The sequence below is a fragment of the Suncus etruscus genome, chromosome 11 (genome assembly GCF_024139225.1).
Source record: "Suncus etruscus isolate mSunEtr1 chromosome 11, mSunEtr1.pri.cur, whole genome shotgun sequence".
Lineage (NCBI taxonomy): Eukaryota > Metazoa > Chordata > Mammalia > Eulipotyphla > Soricidae > Suncus > Suncus etruscus.
This window is the reverse complement of record NC_064858.1, coordinates 84505170-84525045: the sequence shown is the minus strand read 5'-3', so window position 1 is coordinate 84525045 and position 19876 is coordinate 84505170. Positions and strand designations below refer to the sequence as shown.

At 47.0% G+C, this 19876-nt stretch overlaps 1 protein-coding gene across 2 annotated transcripts in view; it reads right to left on the bottom strand.

Annotated features, from left to right (window-relative positions):
• Positions 1-19876, bottom strand: part of DGKA (diacylglycerol kinase alpha) — a 37255-nt gene that overhangs the window by 1155 nt on the left and 16224 nt on the right. For both annotated transcript variants that reach the window (XM_049783993.1, XM_049783994.1), the window contains exons 11-23: positions 19684-19803; positions 19134-19232; positions 18898-18981; positions 18441-18514; positions 18271-18345; positions 16867-16952; positions 16691-16780; positions 3307-3467; positions 2801-2865; positions 2468-2558; positions 684-882; positions 472-592; positions 258-318 (exon numbers count right to left, since the gene is read on the bottom strand). In XM_049783993.1, coding sequence (XP_049639950.1) covers positions 258-318; positions 472-592; positions 684-882; positions 2468-2558; positions 2801-2865; positions 3307-3467; positions 16691-16780; positions 16867-16952; positions 18271-18345; positions 18441-18514; positions 18898-18981; positions 19134-19232; positions 19684-19803 — 1326 coding nt within the window. The remainder of the gene's footprint in view (positions 1-257; positions 319-471; positions 593-683; positions 883-2467; positions 2559-2800; positions 2866-3306; positions 3468-16690; positions 16781-16866; positions 16953-18270; positions 18346-18440; positions 18515-18897; positions 18982-19133; positions 19233-19683; positions 19804-19876) is intronic.

The following is a 19876-nucleotide window of genomic DNA, read 5'->3' as shown; positions in this document are numbered from 1 at the left end:
TGACTCAAAAAACAAAATAAAAAACAAACAAACAAAAAACAAATCAAAGGCAGAACATACTGCTTTGGGACTGCATTAGTAGTTTGAAGGGAAACATGTGGGATCCAAGGTGGATTGCTAGGGTCCTAGAGTCTAAGGGCCAAGCAATCAGAATTGAGGTAAAGGGCATCTTCTGGTTTGAAGAGGAAATAAAAAGTGAGGGAATGAAATAAAAAAGTGAAGATCCATAAATCTTCACTGGCACAGGCAGGACTTACCGTACAAGGCGTCTGCATCCAGGGCTCTCCATCAATCTGCATGGGAAGGGTTTTCCTGGTGCTGTAAGAAGCCGAGACAGATTGGTGATGATTTCTTTACCAGTCAAACCCCAAAACTCAGTTACGAGCTTCATAATTCCAGGCTCAAAGCCCATTTCCTCCAGCTCCCTTGACCCTCTTTCTGCCGAGAACCCCTGGTCAGAATTTCCCTTACTGGAATGTGATCTCAGAGCACTTGGCCAGGCGATGTCCAGCACTCTTGAGCTTGGTATAGATCTGGCCGATATCAATTGCACCTTCCAGACCGACTACTTCCAGTCGCTTGTCACTTAGGTCTGGGGGTGAGAAGTAGAGAGTTTGACAGGGGAGCGTCACACAACACCTTCCCTTCACCCACCCATTCACATCAAAGACAGCTCTTCTCACCTGGGACACATGTTTTCAGGATATCAGGGTCAGTGATAACTTTGGCTGTAGGACCTAAGGCCTGGTTGATCCCATGGGTGTCTCCTTGAGGTTTCTTGGTATCGCCCCAGAGGTTGGAACCACCGTGTGTACTAGGGATATTCAGTACAGCGATGCCTTCTAGAGAGAGGTGGCTCAGGTCCAGAGGCTTACCACAGATCTGAGCAAGAAGGGCACAAAGCACTCATCTCATGGTATAATGATGGTGAAGCATCTTCCCACCACAAGCAAACTAGGAAGGTGTGCTCAGAGTTTTGCAAGGGATGGAAGAATAGGAATTTTTGGAACTTGAGAATTTGGGAAATCAGAATTGGAGATGGGGGATCTCAAAGGTTCAAGAACATGAATAACTCCTGACTGAAGGCTATGAAGGAAGAAATGAAGATATACAAAAACTGAAAAGGAACTGGGGATACAGCACATAGAGCAAAGTGCATGTACTGTAAATGGCAGCCCCAATTCAAGCCCTGGTCCTGCCTGGCTCTCAAGCACTGCTGGGAGTAGCCCAACACCTCATAAGGAAAGAGCTTTTTTAAAAAAGGGAAAGTTTGGGGCCGGAGAGATAGCATGGAGGTAAGGCGTTTTTGCCTTGCATGCAGAAGGACAGTGGTTCGAATCCCGGCATCCCATATGGTCCCCCGAGCCTGCCAGGAGCGATTTCTGATTGTGGTGCCAGGAGTGACCCCTGAACACTGCCGGGTGTGATCCAAACCCTCCCCCAAAAAAGGGGGTAAAGTTTTAAAAAAAAGGGGGGGGGGCTCCGGAGAGATAGCATAGCGGCATTTGCCTTACAAGCAGCTGATCCAGGACCAAAGGTGGTTGGTTCGAATCCTGGTGTCCCATATGGTTCCCCGTGCCTGCCAGGAGCTATTTCTGAGCAGACAGCCAGGAGTAACCCCTGAGCAAGGCCGGGTGTGACCCAAAAACCAAAAATAAAATAAAATAAAATAAAATAAAAATAAATAAATAAATAAATAAAAAAGGGAAAGTTTGAGGCCGGAGTGGTGGCGCAAAACGTTAAGGCGTCTGTCTTGCGCACACTAGCCTAGGACAGACCGCGGTTTGATCCCCCAGCATCCCATATTGTCCCCCAACCAGGAGCGATTTCTGAGCACAGAGTCAAGAGTAACCCCTGAGCGTCACTGGGTGTGGCCAAAAACCCGAAAAACAAACAAACAAACAAAAAAACAAAAAGAGGGAAAGTTTGGGTCAGTGTGATAGTATAGTGGGTATAGCATTTGCCTTACATGGAGCCAACCCCGGTTCAATCCCCAGCATACTCTCCGAGCCTGCCAGGAGTAAATTCTTTTTTGGTTTGTTTTGGCCACACCTGGCAGGTTACTCCTGGCTCTGTGCTCAGAAATCGCTCCTGGCAGGCATGGGAGACCATATGGGATGTTGGGGATCAAACCTACATTGGCAAATGCCCTACCACGTGCAAGGCAAATGCCCTACCGCTGTGCAACACAAATGCCCTACTGCTGTGCTATCACTCAGGCCCCATGCCAGGGCCAGGTGTAATTTCTGAGGGCAGAGCCAGAAGTAACAGCTGAGTGCCACCAGGTATGGTCCAAAACCCGAAAAGGTAAGAAATTAAAAGAAGGGTGGTCCGATGGCAGTGGTTTATCAGAACTTATTAACGTTAATATCACAAAAGTTGACATATAAACCCCCCACTGCTCAATTTGACTGGCTTAAAAAAAAAAGAAATTAAAAGAATAAAGCTTATGTTTTGTAACCCCTACCTCAATTGTTAAAGCATTCTCTAGCCCTTTGCATGTTGAGAAGATAGATTCAGATGTAGCAAATTCGAAGTACCATAGCTTGTTCTTCATTCTGTATCAGCAACAACACAAGATCCAGGAGAGAGGGGACAGGTTAATGCTGGCCACGCTGGGCCATTTGGCAGTGAAATGGCCATCTATTTCCTGAATCCAGTTACAAGGTGAATAGGGTGAATTCGGTGAAGAATTCCCACAAATGTCAGTGTCTTTTGAATCCTCTGAGTCAAACCTGGACACTGCCAGGACCTTTGCTATTGTATATACCAACCCTACCCCACAGCTCCTGCTCCTCACCTGCTGTTGAACTTCTCTGGATATTTCTCTCTCATGGCATGAAATCGGTGAGCGATAGAGGCATCCTGAGGGGTTCAGGACATATTAGATGAGAGGCCTGATTTCTGTCCTAGTATAGAAACCCATAAACCCATAACACCCCAGTCTTAGTAGCAATATAGTCTTGTCTTGTCTTTTTTTTTTGGTTTTTGTGTCACACCCGACGGTGGCATTCAGGGGTTACTCCTGACTCTGTGCTCAGAAATCACTCCTGGCAGGCTCAGGGGACCATATGGGAGGCCAGGAATCAAACCAGGGTTGGCCACATGAAAGGCAAATGCCCTACTGCTGTGCCATCACTCTGGCCCCCAAAGTCTTTTCTTGCAGCTTCTGTACCCACCTAGCTCCACCCCTTATTTCCATGCATCTCAGCCCCATCAACCTCTACCTTTCTCTTCTGCTCTCATCTGACTTCTGTCTGCACAATCCCAATTCCCCCCACTTCCCCCACATCCCACCACACTGACCACACCAATGGAGAAGTAGTTATTGATTATATGAAAGGGAACTGGGTCGCTCTTTTCTTCGGTGTGCTGGGGTATCACCTCCACAGACCATCGATCCATATGTACCACCTTACTCATCTCTATATCCTTGAGAATCTTTGACAAATCCTCTCCCTCATATCCTAGGGAGAGAACCAAAGAGAATAGAAAACAACCATCAGTCCTAAAGAATCGTTTTTCCTAACACCTTTCCCACAAACTTCTAGAGTTTCTCTGCAAGCCCCCCCTCCCCCTCCAGGCCAAGTGTACTGGTTATGAATCTTTTTTTTTGTTTTGTTTTGTTTTGGGTCACACCCGGCAGCGCTCAGGGGTTACTCCTGGCTCCACACTCAGAAATTGCTCCTGGCAGGCTCGGGGGACCATATGGGATGCCGGTATTCGAACCACCGTCCAGCACGCAAGGCAAATGCCTTACCTCCATGCTATCTCTCCATCTGGATCCTATTTTTTTCCCATTATTTTTCTTTTTGATCACACCTATTAGTACTCAGGGCTTATTCCTGGTTCTGAGTTCAGAGATGACTTTTGGTGGAGTTGGGGGACCATAAGGGGTGCCAGAAGTAGATCCTAGTCAGCCATATGCAAGACAAGAATCTTATGCATTGCTCTATCTCTCCAGCCTCTTTCTTATTCTAGTTTTTGGGTCATATGCAGCAATGTTCAGTAGCTATGCCTAGCTCTGTTCAAGGTTAACCTCTGGCAGTGCCTGGGAAACCATGTGGAACCAGAGATTGAACCTAGGACCCCTGTATCAGAGCATGCACTCAATCCATTGAGTCATTTTTCTGGTCTACGGTTCAAACATTTTTGGAGTAGGAAGAGGCAGAGGGAAGATTGGGACCACAGCTGGTAGTGTCAGAGGCTATTCTTGGCTCTGGAATAAACACTGGCAGTGTATGAGGAACTATGTTTGGCATGGTAGAGCCAACTGGGGCTGGCCATATGAAAAGAAAGTGCCTTAAAGCCTGTACTATCTCTCTAGCCTCGGTGGGCTAAGCTTAAATAAACTCCTTACTGAAGCTTTGCTCCATGTTGTCAAGGAAGATAAAGTTTCTAAACTGTAATACTGACAATAGAATCAAAAGTTTGGGGCTGGAGCAATAGCACAGCAGTAGGGCATTTGCCATGCATGCGGCTGACCTAGGACAGACCTGGGTTCAATCCCTGGTGTCCCATATGGTCTCCCAAGCCAGGAACGATTTCTGAGTGCATAGCCAGGAGTAACCCCCGAATGTCACCAGATGTGGCCCAAACACCAAAACCAAAAAACACAACAACAACAAAAAAGTTCAACAGTAGGGGCCAGAGTGATAGCACAGCAGTAGGGTGTTTGCCTTGCACACAGTCGACCCGGGATGGATCCCAGTTCAATCCCCAGCATTCCATATGGTCCCCAGAGCCTGCAAGGAATAACCCTGAGCACTGCTGGGTATGGCCCAAAACAAAAACAAAAACAAAAGTTCGGGCCCGGAGAGATAGCACAGCGGTGTTTGCCTTGCAAGCAGCCGATCCAGGACCAAAGGTGGTTGGTTCTAATCCCGGTATCCCATATGGTCCCCCGTGCCTGCCAGGAGCTATTTCTGAGCAGACAGCCAGGAGTAACCCCTGAGCACCGCCGGGTGTGCCCCCCCCCAAAAAAAAGTTCAATAGTAAAGGACAAAATGACCAGATATATGGCCACAGACAGCACGAAAGTTAAGGCACTTTTCTTGCATGTAGGCAAACCCCAGTTTGAGCCATCCCATATGACCTCCAAGTCTTTCCAAAAATGACCTCTGACACAAAGGTAGGAATAAGCCTTCAGCACACTGTGGACCAACAGATCTCTTCCCACCCCACACTCAAAAACAGAATGCCTAGAAATTAGACCCAACCATATATGGAAATTTTTTTTTTTTTTTTGGTTTTTGGGCCACACCCGTTTGACGCTCAGGGGTTACTCCTGGCTATGTGCTCAGAAATCGCCCCTGGCTTGGGGGGACCATATGGGACGCCGGGGGATCGAACCGCGGTCCGTTCCTTGGCTAGCGCTTGTAAGGCAGACACCTTACCTCTAGCGCCACCTTCCCAGCCCCCATATATGGAAATTTGTTTTATAATTCAGTTTGTTTTGGGGCCATAACTAGTGGTGCTCAGGCTCTACTCTTAGCTCTGTGTTTCTGGCAGTGCTTGGGAGACCGTGTGGTAATGGTGGTGGGGAGATTGAACTGGGATACTGCATGCAAAACTGTCATTCTAACCCATGAAGTATTTCCTACCTCCATATGATGTCACTTTAAAGGGGTGAAAAGATGGGGCTGGAGAGATAGGGCTGGAGAAATAGTACAGTGGGTAGAGCACTTGCCTTGCATATGAAGAAATCTGGGTTCAATCCCTGGCACCACATATGGTCCTCCTTAGCCCACAGAGCCAGGAGTAATTTCTAAGCACCATCAGTTGTGGTCCCCAAACCAATAATATAAATAAACAAATAAATAAAAGAATGAAATGATAGATGGTGGGGCCGGTGAGGTGGCGCTAGAGGTAAGGTGTCTGCCTTGCAAGCGCTTAGCCAAGGAAAGACCCCGGTTCGATCCCCCAGCATCCCATATGGTCCCCCCAAGCCAGGGGCAATTTCTGAGTGCTTAGCCAGGAGTAACCCCTGAGCATCAAGCGGGTGTGGCCGAAAAGAAAAAAAAGAAATGATAAGATGGTTAAAAATTATTGTTGGATGAACAGACATTCCTTATGCCAAAATAAATTCAAGATGAGTCAAAGGTCTGGGGAGATGGCCCAAAGGGCTAGAGTGTAGGCTTTGTATGCAGAGTTGGGTTCAAACTGGGTTCAGGGGGCTGGAGAGACAGATAGGGTGTTTGCTTTGCATACAGCCCACCTGGGAGAAATCCGGTTTGATTTTCAGCATCCTATATGGTTCTCCAGCCTACCAGGGACGATTTCTGAGTGCAGAGCCAGGAGTGACCCCTGAGTGCTGCTGGGTGTGGCCCAAAATCAATCAATCAAGTTAAAAAAATAAATTAGGGGCTGGAGCAGTGGTGCAAGTGATAGGGCATCTGTCTTGCATGCACTGACCTAGGATGGATTGGAGTTCAATCCCCCAGAGTCCCATATGGTCCCTCAAGCCAGGAGCGATTTCTGAACACATAGCTAGGAGTAATACCTGAGCATCACCGGGTATGGCCCAAAACACCAACCCCCCTCCCAAATTAATTAATTAAAAAAAAACTGGGTTCAAACTGAAGTACCAAATGGTGTCCTAAACACCAACAAGAGGAACACTGAGCAACTTCTGAGGAGCATTTCTAAACCAAACAACAAAAAAGAATACAAAGATGTAATAACAACTACAAACTACTTTGTGTTAGTGATGGAGAGAGAGCTCAGGTGATAAAGTATATGCCAAACATATGCAAGGTCCTGAACTACATCCCTGGCCCACAAGTCTGCTGGGCCCAAGTAGCACAACATTACCAGGCAGAACCATATTGTCAGCCCAGGGGCCAGTTAGATAGTATACTGTGTAGAGTGTCTGCCTAGCACGCGGCTGACCAGGGCTCAATCCTGCTATCCTATATGGTCCCCTGAGCACCACCAGGAGTGATTCCTGAGTGGAAAGCCAGGAGTAAGCCTTAAACCTAGCTAGGTGTGACTCCAAACAAAACCAAAAAAGACAAAAGCTGGAGAATGGTTCTGTGCCAAAAGTGCCTGCCAGCACCAGAGAGAAAGTACGCACTATTGGTGTAATCCAAAACCAAACTAAAAAAAAAAAAAAAAAAAAAAGGGAAAGAAAGGAGTGGTAAAAAACTAGACTGTGAGAATCCCCTCTATCACAACTGAGCCCAACTAAAAATTGTGAAAGCAGTATGGGGCCACAGTGTGACCCCTAGTGGAAACACACGAGTCCACAGCTAAAGATTGTGACCCAGTGAGAGTGTGTTCATGCAACTAAAGTGTATGTTCCTCCAGAGCACTATGACTGAGTGTGTGGGTACCTCAGCCATGTGTGCAACACCCCAATCATCACCACAACAGTAAAAAGGGGGAAAGACAAGGGATTAGAGAGATAACACACTGGTAAACTGCTTCCCTTCCATGTGGATGATCCTGCTTGATATGGTCCCCTCTGCAAGGCCAGGGTCAGGTCACTCCAGAGCACAGACCCAGGAGTAAGCCCTGAATACTGTAGGAGAGTGGCCTTTACAAGCAAAACAAACGGGCTGGAGTGGTAGCACAGTGGTAGGGCATTTGCCTTGCAAGATGCCTATCCGGGACAGACCTAGGTTTGATCCTTAGCATCCCATATGGTCTCCTGGACCTGCCAGGAGCGATTTCTGAGCGCAGAGCCAGGAGTAACCCCTAAGTGTTGCCAGGTGTGGCCCAAAAAACAAAAACAAACAAAACAGAAAATGCTGACAGGGCCAAAGAGAAAGGGCAGCAATTAAATTGCTTGTCTAGCTTGCAGTTGTACATTTCTGCTGTTTGAGCCTGGCAGCTTTACTCTATGTAATCCCTGACACCACAAGTGATTTTTGGCTGTACCATAGTCAGGTATAAGTAAGTACCATAAATGGGGTATGACTCAGGTGAGCACTACTACCAGGAGGTGTGACCCCTGGCAACATGAATGTGAGGCCTTTGTGACCTTAAAACATCACAACCAGGGCTGGAGCGCTTCTGAGTGCCAAAAACAAAAAACAAAAAAACAAATTAAACAAATAAGTAAATGTACAAGCAGAGGCCAGAGCAACAGTACAGTAGATAAGACATTTCTTTGCATAGTCAGCCCAGATTCAATTCTAGGCATCCCAGATAGTCCCTAGAGTTCACCAGGAGTGATCCCTGAGTGCAGAACCAGGAGTAAATAGGCTGAATATAAACAAGGGCCCCACCATTATACTATTTCTCCAGTCTCAATCTGACAATTTTTAATCAAAACATTATCATCTTATATAAAAATATATCACTCGAGGTAGCTCAGAATTTCTCCTACAGAAATGATCATATGCGGGGCCGGAGAGATAGCATGGAGGTAAGGCATTTGACTCCCATGCAGAAGGTCGGTGGTTCGAATCCCGGCGTCCCATATGGTCGCCTGAGCCTGCCAGGAGCAATTTCTGAGTGTAGAGCCAGGAGTAACCCCTGAGCGGTGCCAGGTGTGACCCCAAAACAAAAAACAAAACAAAACAAAACAAAAAAAGAAATGATCATATGCATGCAGAAATAAATATACAAAGTGTAGGCTGAAGGTACTAGCTGAAATAGCAAACTTGGGGCCAGGGATTAGCTCAATGTTAAAACATATACCTTACATGTTTGAGGCCCTGGGTTCAATCCATGAAACTTTCCCCTCGAAATCCATGCTATGAACTACTTGAACTACTGTACAACAGGTGAATATAGTGAATATAGGGCCTTGCACGTGGCCAACTTGGGTCCTTTTTTTTTTTTTTTTGGTTTTTGGGCCACACCCATTGACGCTCAGGGTGTGCTATGCGCTCAGAAATCACTCCTGGCTTGGGATGCTGGGGGATGGAACCACAGTCCATCCTAGGTTAGCGCATACAAGGCAGATGCCCTACTGCTTGTGCCACCGCTCAGGCCCCCAACCTGAATATCTCAGGTATCTCATATGGTTTCCCGAGTCTGCTGGAAGTAATTTGGGGGGGGGGGGGTTTGGGCCACACACTGTGATACTCAGGGGTTACTCTTGGCTATGCACTCAGAAATCATTCCTGGCTTGGGGAACCATATGGGACCCCAGGGATCAAACCGCGATCCATCCTAGGTCAGCTTCGTGCAAGGCAAACGCCCTACCATTGCGCCACTGCTCTGGTCCCTGATGGAAGTGATTTCTAAGAACAAAGCCAAGAGTAACCCTCAAGTAGTGCCGAATATAGCCCAAAAACAAAACACAAACAAACCAAACGCTACTAGTGAATTTAGAATGAAATCTATAAACTGGGGGCCGGGTAGGTGGCGCTGGAGGTAAGGTGTCTGCCTTGCAAGCGCTAGCCAAGGAAGGACCGCGGTTCGATCCCCCGGCGTCCCATATGGTCCCCCCAAGCCAGGGGCGATTTCTGAGCACATAGCCAGGAGTAACCCCTGAGCGTCAAGCGGGTGTGGCCCAAAAACCAAAAAAAAAAAAAAAAAAAAAAAAAAAAGAAATCTATAAACTAACCTGAAAATCTATAAACTAATCGATTCCCTCACTGCATATATAGTTGGTTCCCTAATCAAGAATAGGAGTGAGCCCTAAGCACCACCAGGTATGGCCCAAAACAAAACCAAAAATACATAGAAAAAGAGAAGTGGGGGCCGGGCGGTGGCGCTAAAGGTAAGGTGCCTGCCTTGTCTGTGCTAGCCTTGGACGGACCGCGGTTTGATCCCCCGGTGTCCCATATGGTCCCCCAAGCCAGGAGCAACTTCTGAGCACATAGCCAGGAGTAACCCCTGAGCGTTACCGGTGTGGCCCAAAAACCAAAAAAAAAAAAAGAAAAGAAAAGAAAAGAAAAAGAGAAGTGGCTTGAATGGGTAAGGCACTTTCCTTGCACATGGCTGACCCTGATTATATCCCTGGTACTGCATATGATCCCCAGAGCACTAAGAGGACGGGCCCTGGAATACCACCAGGTATGGTCTAAAAGTAGATTAAAAAATAAAGGGGCGGGCCCGGAGAGATAGCACAGCGGTGTTTGCCTTGCAAGCAGCCGATCCAGGACCAAAGGTGGCTGGTGCGAATCCTGGCATCCCATATGGTCCCCCGTGCCTGCCAGGAGCTATTTCTGAGCAGACAGCCAGGAGTAACTCCTGAGCACCGCTGGGTATGGTCCAAAAACCAAAAAATAAATAAATAAATAAATAAATAAAGGTGGCGCTAGAGGTAAGGTGTCTCTGCCTTGCAAGCGCTAGCCAAGGAAGGATAGATCCCCTGGCGTCCCATATGGTCCCTCCAAGCCAGGGGCAATTTCTGAGCGCTTAGCCAGGAGTAACCCCTGAGCATCAAATGGGTGTGGCCCCAAAAAACAAAAAAAATAATAATAAAGGGGCGGGGACGAAGAGATAGCATGGAGGTAAGGCGCTTGCCTTGAATGCAGAAGGTCGGTGGTTCGAATCCCGGCATCCCATATGGTCCCCTGGGTCTGCCAGGGGTGAGTTCTGAGCCTAGAGCCAGGAGTAACCCCTGAAGTGCTGCTGGGTGTGACCCCAAGACCAAAAATAAAAAAAAAATAAAATAAAGGGGCTAGAGAGATGTTATAGTGAGTAGTCACTTGCCTTGCCTGTTGAAAAACTGTATTAACTTCCTGGCACCTCAGACGATTCTTCAAGCTCACAAGGAGTGATATCTGAGCTCAGAGTCGGAGTTGGCCTTGAGCAATGGCGGTGTGACCCAAAACTCAAAATAAATAATTATGAAAAGGGGCTAAAGAGGTAGAACAGTAGATAGGATATAGCTACAGGTGGCCCAAAAAATTAAAAAAATGTTAAATTTTTTTGTTTCAGGGCCACATCCAGTGTTGTTCAGGGATTGCTCCTGGGAGTATATGGGGACCATATGGGATACAAGGGAGTGAACCAGAGTTGGCTGTATGCTATATGCAAGGTAAGTGTCCTATCCACTGTATTTTTGTTTCTGCCCTAATGCCCTAATTTGTTGTTGTTGTTGTTTTGTTTTATTTTGGGACCACACCTGGCAGTGCACGGGAGACCATTTGGGATACCAAGGAGTTGACATCATGTGCTGTAATCCAGACTTCTCACTGCTCTCTGAACCTCATAGTTATTCCTTTGGTGATCCCTGGCACTGTAATAAATTTATGTTCCCACCACATCCAGTTTTGTGTGAACACCACAACAAAGGGGTATGGCCCCAGTGGCCACCACTGAAAGATGTGTCAGCACCACAGCCAGGAAGTGAAGCCCCGGAGAGAACCTGTATGTACCACAGCTAAAGGACTGTGACCCACAGTGATCACCATAGTCAAGTGTGTGTGTGTCAGTACCAGATGTGCAAGTTCTGGAGAGCATCAAACTAAAAAGTGTATGAGCACTACAGCAAAGTATGTGTGTGGACTCTGGTCATCACTATAAAAATTATAACAGCAGGGCCCGGAGAGATAGCACAGTGGCGTTTGCCTTGCAAGCAGCCGATCCAGGACCAAAGGTGGTTGGTTCGAATCCCGGTGTCCCATATGGTCCCCCGTGCCTGCCAGGAGCTATTTCTGAGCAGACAGCCAGCAGTAACCCCTGAGCACTGCTGGGTGTGACCCAAAAACCAAAAAAAAAAAAAAAAAATTATAACAGCAGGGGCTGGAGCAGTGGCACAAGCAGTAAGGTGTCTGCCATGCCCAAACTAGCCCAGAACAGACCGCTGTTGGATCCCCTGGTGCCCCATACGGTCCCCCAAGCCAGGATTGATTTCTGAGCACATAGCCAGGAGTAAGCCCTGAGCATCACTGAATGCTCAGTGATCACCTTTGCCTCCCAAAAAAAACACCAAAAAAAAAAAAAACAAACAAAAAAAACAAACCCTTGCAACAACAAAAACAACAATGAAAGGGAAGTGGTTAAAAACTGATGGGGTGGGACCAGAGAGACAGCATGGAGGTAGGGTGTTTGTTTTGCATACAGAAGGTCCCGGCATCCCATATGGCCCCTCAAGCCTACCAGGAGGGATTTCTGAGCATAGAGCTAGGAGTAACCCCTGAGCGCTGCTTAGTGTTATCCACAAAAACAAAACAAAAACAAAACAAACAAACAAACAAAAAAAACCCAAAAAAACCTGATGGTACCAGAAAGTTAGCACAGTATGCTTGATTGCATGCAGCCAATCCAGGCTCGATCCCTAATACCACATATGGTCCCCGAGCCTACCAGTAGTGATCCCTGAATACAGAGTCATGAATACACCTTGAGATCAACCAAAAAAAAAAAAATTACTGACTTTATTTTGGCATAGAGATAGGGTAGCAGGTGACCTTGGTATGATCCCTGGCACTCCATATGGTACCTCATATGGCCTCTCCATTTACTGCCTGGAGTGATTCCAGAGTGGAGAGCCAGGAGTAAGCCCTGAGAAGCTTAGGGAATGATACCCCCCCCCAAAAAAAAAAAAACCCACCAACTTAATTAATTGGAGAGAATAGTAGCTCATTGTTTAAATATATATTAGTTGGAGAGTTAGAACAGGGGTTAAGGCACTTGCCTTGCATTTTCATCCAGTTTCATCCCTGGCACTACATGGTCTCCTAAGCATTAGCAGGAATAATCTCTAAGCACAGAGGTGGGAATGGACCCTGAGTGCTATTGAATGTGACCCCCCAAACCAAAATAAATAAATAAATAAATAAATACATAAGTACATATTAATATGTTAGTATGTTTCTAGAAAAATGTAAGTTTAGGGATACAGACTTCAAAACATTAGGGAATAGATTCATAGAAAATTTTTTGTGCTATCTCTCTCGCCCTATGCTTTTTTTCTTTTTGGACCACACCCAGTGATGTTCAGAGGCTGCTCCTGGCTATGCGCTCAGAAATGGCTCCTGGCTTGGGGGACTGTAGCATATGAAAAAGTTTCCATAAGAGGATTCTTGGAATTGTATATAAAAGTGTTTCCTTAGGATTGTTCTGTGACTTTTGCCCCACCTAACCCTTCCAGGTGGGGCGCTGTGGAGTTGGCAATAAATAGCTTGAGGGAGAGGAGTGAGGGGTCCTTCTGTGAGAAAGCTGCTTGCTGCAGGAGGATTCTCTGGCTCTCCTTGCCCGATCTTTTAAATCCTATCGTTCTTGTCTGTGTGGATTATTATTTGCTGCAGATAAATATTACCAAGGTCTTCCCCCGAAAGGGGACAAGGGGATGGGAAGTAATTTCTCATTCTGGGGACTGTTCTTGGATTCACAAATACCCAGCAAGGTTAACAGCGAAGAAACCTTGCAGGGGACTATATGGGACACAGGGGTATCGAACCGGTCTATCCTAGGCTAGCGCATGCAAGGCAAACACCCTACCACTTGTGCCACCCCTTTAGCCCCCCTAATGCTTTTTTTAAGTTACATCTTTAAAAATTTTTAGCCACATTTAATCCTGGCTCTGTGCTCAGGGCTTACCCCTAGCAGATCTTTAGTGACCCAATGGAGTTCCAGGGATCAAACCTAGGTTGGGTGTATGCAAGGCATGCATGTACACCTTACCTGCTGGACTATCTCTCTGGCCCCCTTGTTACATCTTTCATAATTTCAAGAGTTCCCCATAGTTTAGGAATTTTACATTTAAGTGCCTCGGTGACAAAAAAGATGAAGAGAGTGATTAAGTAACAAGGAGCAGAGAGAAATGTAGTGAACTGAAAAGTTCAAGATGCAATTATCAGAAATAACTAATTTCCAAAAAATATAAACAAGGGTTGGACGGGGTCGGAGAGATAGCATGGATATAAGTCATTTGCCTTGCATGCAGAAGGACAGTGGTTTGAATCCTGGCATCCCATATGGTCCCCTGACCCTGCCAGGAGCAATTTCTGAGAGCAGAGCCAGGAGTAACCCCTAAGCACTGCCGGGTGTGAACCAAAAACCAAACAAACAAACAACAAAAAAAAACCAAGGGTGGAGAAATAGCTTGTGTGTAGAAATAGCTTGTGTGTACTTTGCCTTGCAAGTAGCAGGTCCAGGTTCAACCTGGGCTATCCCATATGGTGCCCTCAGCAGTCAGGTGTGGCCCCAAAACAAACCAAATAATGTAAAATACTACCTGATAAGCAATGCAGTATACTTTTTTTTTTTTTTTTTTTGGTTTTTGGGCCACACCTGGCGATGCTCAGGGGTTACTCCTGGCTGTCTGCTCAGAAATCGCTCCTGGCAGGCACCGGGGACCATATGGGACACCGGGATTCGAACCAACCACCTTAGGTCCTGGATCGGCTGCTTGCACCCACTATGGAATCTGCATTTGGAAATCCCTCTTGGCAAGACTTAGGGAATTATATAGGATGCTGGGGATAGAACCAGGTCAGCCACATGCAAGGCAAGTATCCTACCTGCTGTCCTATCTCTCTGACTCCGTGATACAGCATTCTTATTTATTACTTTGTGTGTCCTATTATTATTATTCTTAGCTTTGCACTTAGGTGTTACTTCTGGCAGGGTTCGGAAGACTGTATGTAATACCTGGAATTGAACCTGGGTCAACAGCATAGAGGTAAGCACATTATCCACTGTACTATAGCTCTAGCCCCAACACAAAGTCCTTTTATAAAATTTTATTTTGCTTTTGGACCATACTCAATGGTGCGCAGGGATTACTCCTGGCACTGCACTCAAGAATTATTCCTGATGGTGGTTGGGGGACCAAATGGGGATCAAACCCTGGTTGGTACAAGGCAAGGCACACTATCTGCTGTACTATAACTATGACTCCTGACATAGCATTCATTCTTTTTTGGGGGTAGCGCTCAGGGGTTACTCCTGGCTCCACACTCAGAAATCGCTCCTGGCAGGCTTGGGGAACCATATGGGATGACGGGATTTGAACCACCATCCTTCTGCATGCAAGGCAAACGCCCTACCCTCCATGCTATCTCTCTGGCCCCAGCATTCATTCTTTTTTTTTGTTTTTGTTTTTGTTTTTGTTTTTTTTGGGCCACACCCGGCGGTGCTCAGGGGTTACTCCTGGCTGTCTGCTCAGAAATAGCTCCTGGCAGGCACGGGGGACCATATGGGACACCGGGAATCGAACCAACCACCTTTGGTCCTGGATTGGCTGCTTGCAAGGCAAACGCCGCTGTGCTATCTCTCCAGGCCCAGCATTCATTCTTTTTTTTTGGTTTTTTTTTTGGGTCACACCCGGCGGTGCTCAGGGGTTACTCCTGGCTGTCTGCTCAGAAATCGCTCCTGGCAGGCACAGGGGACCATATGGGACACCGGGATTCGAACCAACCACCTTTGGTCCTGGATCGGCTGCTTGCAAGGCAAACACCGCTGTGCTATCTCTCCGGGCCCCCAGCATTCATTCTTAACCCACGGAATCTGGATGCTATTCAACCCAGTCCTTCCTGTCCCCCTTCCCACCTTGTACTCGAGTCCCAGTCAATGAACGATACACTGTGCCACATTAGTGGCTATTTTCACTTTATACTTTTCCATCAAAAATGTCTTTTACTCTACCAACTCCTCTTCCATCATCTCTTGCAAGACCTTAGAGCTGGACTCTAAACCCAACAGGATCAACACCAAAATACTTCCAGTACAACTACCTGTCAAGATGACATTTCAAAGCAAATGCTCTCTCTCTTGCTCTCACTCACTCTATCTCTCTTCTACTCTGTCTCTTTCTTTCCCTCCCTCTCTGTCTCTCTCTCTCTCTTGGGCCACACCTAATGGTGTTCTTCCCAGCGTGGTGCATAGGAGTGACTCTGGTGGTGAAGGGACTAAATCTGGTTGGTTAAGTTAAGGCAAGTGCTATAACCTTCTGTTCCATCTCTCTATCCCTCTACATTTATATTGGGAAAGCAAGGGTATTTTTAGATTTCCAAGGAAAAGTGCTATCATCCTTGAACCTCCTAGGTTCAGATAATATCCTTGCTTCTTTCGAAATATTCTTTCAGGGTCTAGTGGTGTTGCAAGCGGAAAGGCACCTGCCTTGCCTGCACTAGCCTAGGACGGACCATGGTTCGATCCCCTGGTGTCCCATATGGTCCCCCAGGCCAGGAGTGATTTCTGAGCATATAGCCAGGAGTAAACCCAGAGCGTCACCAGGTATGGCCCAAACACCAAAAAAAAAAAAAAAAAAAAAAAAAGAAAAGAAAAAATGTAAAAGGGACCAGAGTGATAGCAGTGGTAGGGTGTTTGCTTTGCACACTGCTGACTCGAGATGGGCCCTGGTTTGATTCCCGGCATCCCATATGGTCCCCCAAGCTGCCAGGAGTGATTTCTGAGCACAGAGCCAGGAATAAACCCTGAGCGCTGTTTGGTGCAGACCAAAAACAAAACAAAACAGAAGAAAAAAAAGAAAAAAATATTCTTCCTTTTGGACAATCCATTTTGGTACACCCTCCCCTTCTGTGCCTCTTTTCTTTCCCAATCCTTTTTCTTTTTTCTTATTTTTTTTTGGGGGGGTCACACCTGGCAGTGCACAGGGGTCACTCCTGGCTCTGTGCTCAGAAATCGCCCCTGGCTGTCTCTGGGGACCATATGGGATGCCGGGATTCGAGCCACCATCCTTCTGCATGCAAGGCAAACACCCCACCTCCATGCTATCTCTCCGGCCCCTCTTTTTTCTTGTTTTTTCAATCCTTTTTCTTCCCTCTTCCTACTCAATGCCCCCAATCCCCACAGAAAACAATTTCTAACCACTTACCTCCTCCCCATCTTAGACAACGAGCCAGATCATTTCCAGTGCCCAGGGGCAGCACAGCAACAGGAGGTAAAGCAGGCAAGTTAGCTTTGTCTGGGGACACAGGTGAAGAGATAGAGGGAGTTAGTCCAGAGAGACACTGCCCCCAAAACCCTGCCTAAAACCTCTCTCATACTGACCAACGGTTTCTAGAATCCAGCCTACTGTGCCATCTCCACCACACACCAAAATTCGGTAGTCAGGAACATCCCTGAAGAATCTGAGCCTAAGGTAAAAGATGAGAGGAAAAAATGAGAAAGGACAGGGCCAGAGAGATAGTAAGGTTCTTGCCTTGTATAAAACCTGGGTACCGGGCCATAACTAGTAGGGCATTTGCCTTGCACACAGCTGACCTGGGATCAACCCAGGTTCAATCCCCGACATCCCATATAATCTCTAGAGCCTGCCAGGAGTTGAGTTCTAAGCGCAGAGCCAGGAGTAACCCCTGAGCAGCCTCTAGTATGGTACAAAAACAAAACAAACAGCCAAACACAACTGACTTGGGTTCAATTCCAGGTACCACTTATCCTGGGGTCTTACCATACCAGAGATCTCAGAGTGATCTCTGAGAGCAAAGTCAAATATAAACCTTGAGCAGCCAGGAGTAAACATTTTGTGCAAGGTATGACACTAAAGAACCAAAACCAGAGGGGCTAGAGAGGTAGTATAGTGGGTAGAATGCTTGCTTGTCTTGGACATGACTGGCCTGGGTTAGATCCCCAACATCCCATATAGTCCTTCAAACCATCAGGAGTGATTCCTGAGATCAGAGCCAGGAGTAAGCTCTTTGTACTGTCACGTTTGGCCCAAAAATAAAAATGAAAACATTCAACAAAAGGAGAAAGGATAGTAGTCTTGAGGCCATTGTACCCCTGGACAATGGGCAGATCCTTCTAGATTCTCATCTCTTATACCCTTCATCCCATTATCAAAAGGCTTCTATTTCTAGTAAAGGGAAAGAAAACAGTAAAACAGGAACAGTGAGTGACTGCTAAATGGCTGGGAGAGAGAGTATCATCACCTTCTTTGAGGTGAGAATAAAGATGAGCCAGGGACACAATCTCTGTCTTTTTCTCTCCCTCCCTCTCTCTGTCTCTGTCTCCTCTCTTGGGCCACACCTGATGGTGTTCTTCCCAGCTTGGAGCATAGGGGTGATTCTGGTGATGATGGGACTAAATCTGGTTGGTTAAGTTTAAGGCAAGTACAGTACAGTGTATAGAGCACTTGGCCTGTATGCAGACGACCTGGGTTTGATCTCTGGCACCCAATATGGTCGTCTCCCCACCAAGCACTACCACCAGGGGTTAATTCCTGAAGGTGGAGTCAGGAATAACCACTAAGCATTTCTGGGTATGGTCCTCAAAAGCCCCCCAAAACAAAACCAAACAAAGATGAGCCAGAGAACTAAGTGGGGGAAGTCCAGTGATTCTGAGTTCTGGTTGTTTGTACTCCACAAGCTTTTTAGTTCACAATATAGGTGTTTTCCTTCTCTCTTTCAAGCAGACAAACACAAATGCTGGAAGACAATTATGGCCTACACTCACCCTGGCTCAGGACCATCTTTCAAAAGGTTGAAGACCTGCCGAGGATTCAGTAGATACTGAAATTTCCAAAGCACCCTGGTTGAGGGAAGAAAGAAAGATCATGGCAGGGGATGACATGTGGCTATTCAAGCCTGTCACCATCTTGGAAAACCCAGTAAATCTTTTCTCACCTCTCTCCCTGCTTCCCACCACTCTTGGGGTTGACAAAGACCAGGAGTGGGTGTGTGTTAGAAACAGGGTTAATCTGTATAAAAGAAAGAAAACCAGGGCTCAGGGTAGCAACAAAGTGAAGGTAGAGGCTCACTCCTTCTGCACAGGGTGAAGCTTGTGGAGGGCAGAACCATACTCCAGTTTCCCCATTTCATTTCCTCCCAGGGAAGAGAAACCAATCCCCACCATAAGTTCTCTGGGGGCCGGAGAGATACTATGGAGGTAAGGCGTTTGCCTTTCATGCAGAAGGTCATCGGTTCGAATCCCCGAGTCCCATATGGTCCCCCATGCCTGCCAGGAGCAATTTCTGAGCCTGGAGTCAGGAGTAACCCCTGAGCACTGCCGGGTGTGACTCAAAAACCACACACACACAAAATAAAAAACAAAGCAAAACCATAAGTTCTCTGAATCTCATACCCGAAGAGCCTCAAAAGTGCTCAAACTTGTGTCTTCCATGGTCTTCTGATCTGTTTTGCTGGTTTTACGCTCCATTCCGGAGGCCTGAGGAGGCAGTGAGGGTTCGAGGGGGAGAGGGAAGGACAACTGGATTGCGTGTGATTCCCCACACAGGATTTGAACAGCTGGCATGGCAGTGGGTATTCCAGTCCAGAAATCCCTCACCCACCTTCCCAGCCACTGCCAGAGGCTCTCACCAGGACACTGGGGTAGATGGAAGATGGAGGCAGAATATGATCACGGAGCACCCCACAGTCACACTCTTGGCCCATGGCTGGCAGGCAGTCATCGTGAATCTGAAAGACAAATCAGGCACCGAAAGGTCATGGAGGGAGTCCTTCACTTCTCAATGTGATATCTGTATTGGATAGAGAGTTCTTGTGAGCAGAGACAATGGGATTGAAAGGGAGGGGAGTGGCTGGAGCAGTGGCACTAGAGGTAAGGCGTCTGCCTTGCTAGCACTAGCCTAGGACGGACTGAGGTTCGATCCCCAGGCGCCCCACATGGTTCCCCCCCCCCAAGCCAGGAGCGATTTTTTTGTTTTGTTTTGTTTTTGGGTCACACCCAGATTTCTGAGCACTTAGCTAGGAGTAACCCTGAGCGTCAACGGGCATGGCCCCCCAAAAAAAAAGAAAGAAAGGGAGGGGAGGCCTGGGAACCCAACCACAGGAACATAAAAGGATTATATTATATATTATTATATTATAGATTATAGATTATAGTCAGGGGTACAGTTTCTGAACTGACCTCGAGGTGGCACCACACGCAATGAAGCCCAGATAGACTGTGATAGATCCGGATCTTCTTCTGACAGCGATCACATCTTCCAGACTCACAGCCTCCTCGCACCCACACATGTGATTGCACCTTGGGGAGCAAGGTAATCTCTTGTCTAAGAGGTTCTGACCAGGGCCTGGAGGATATGTGGGAGGTAAGAGGG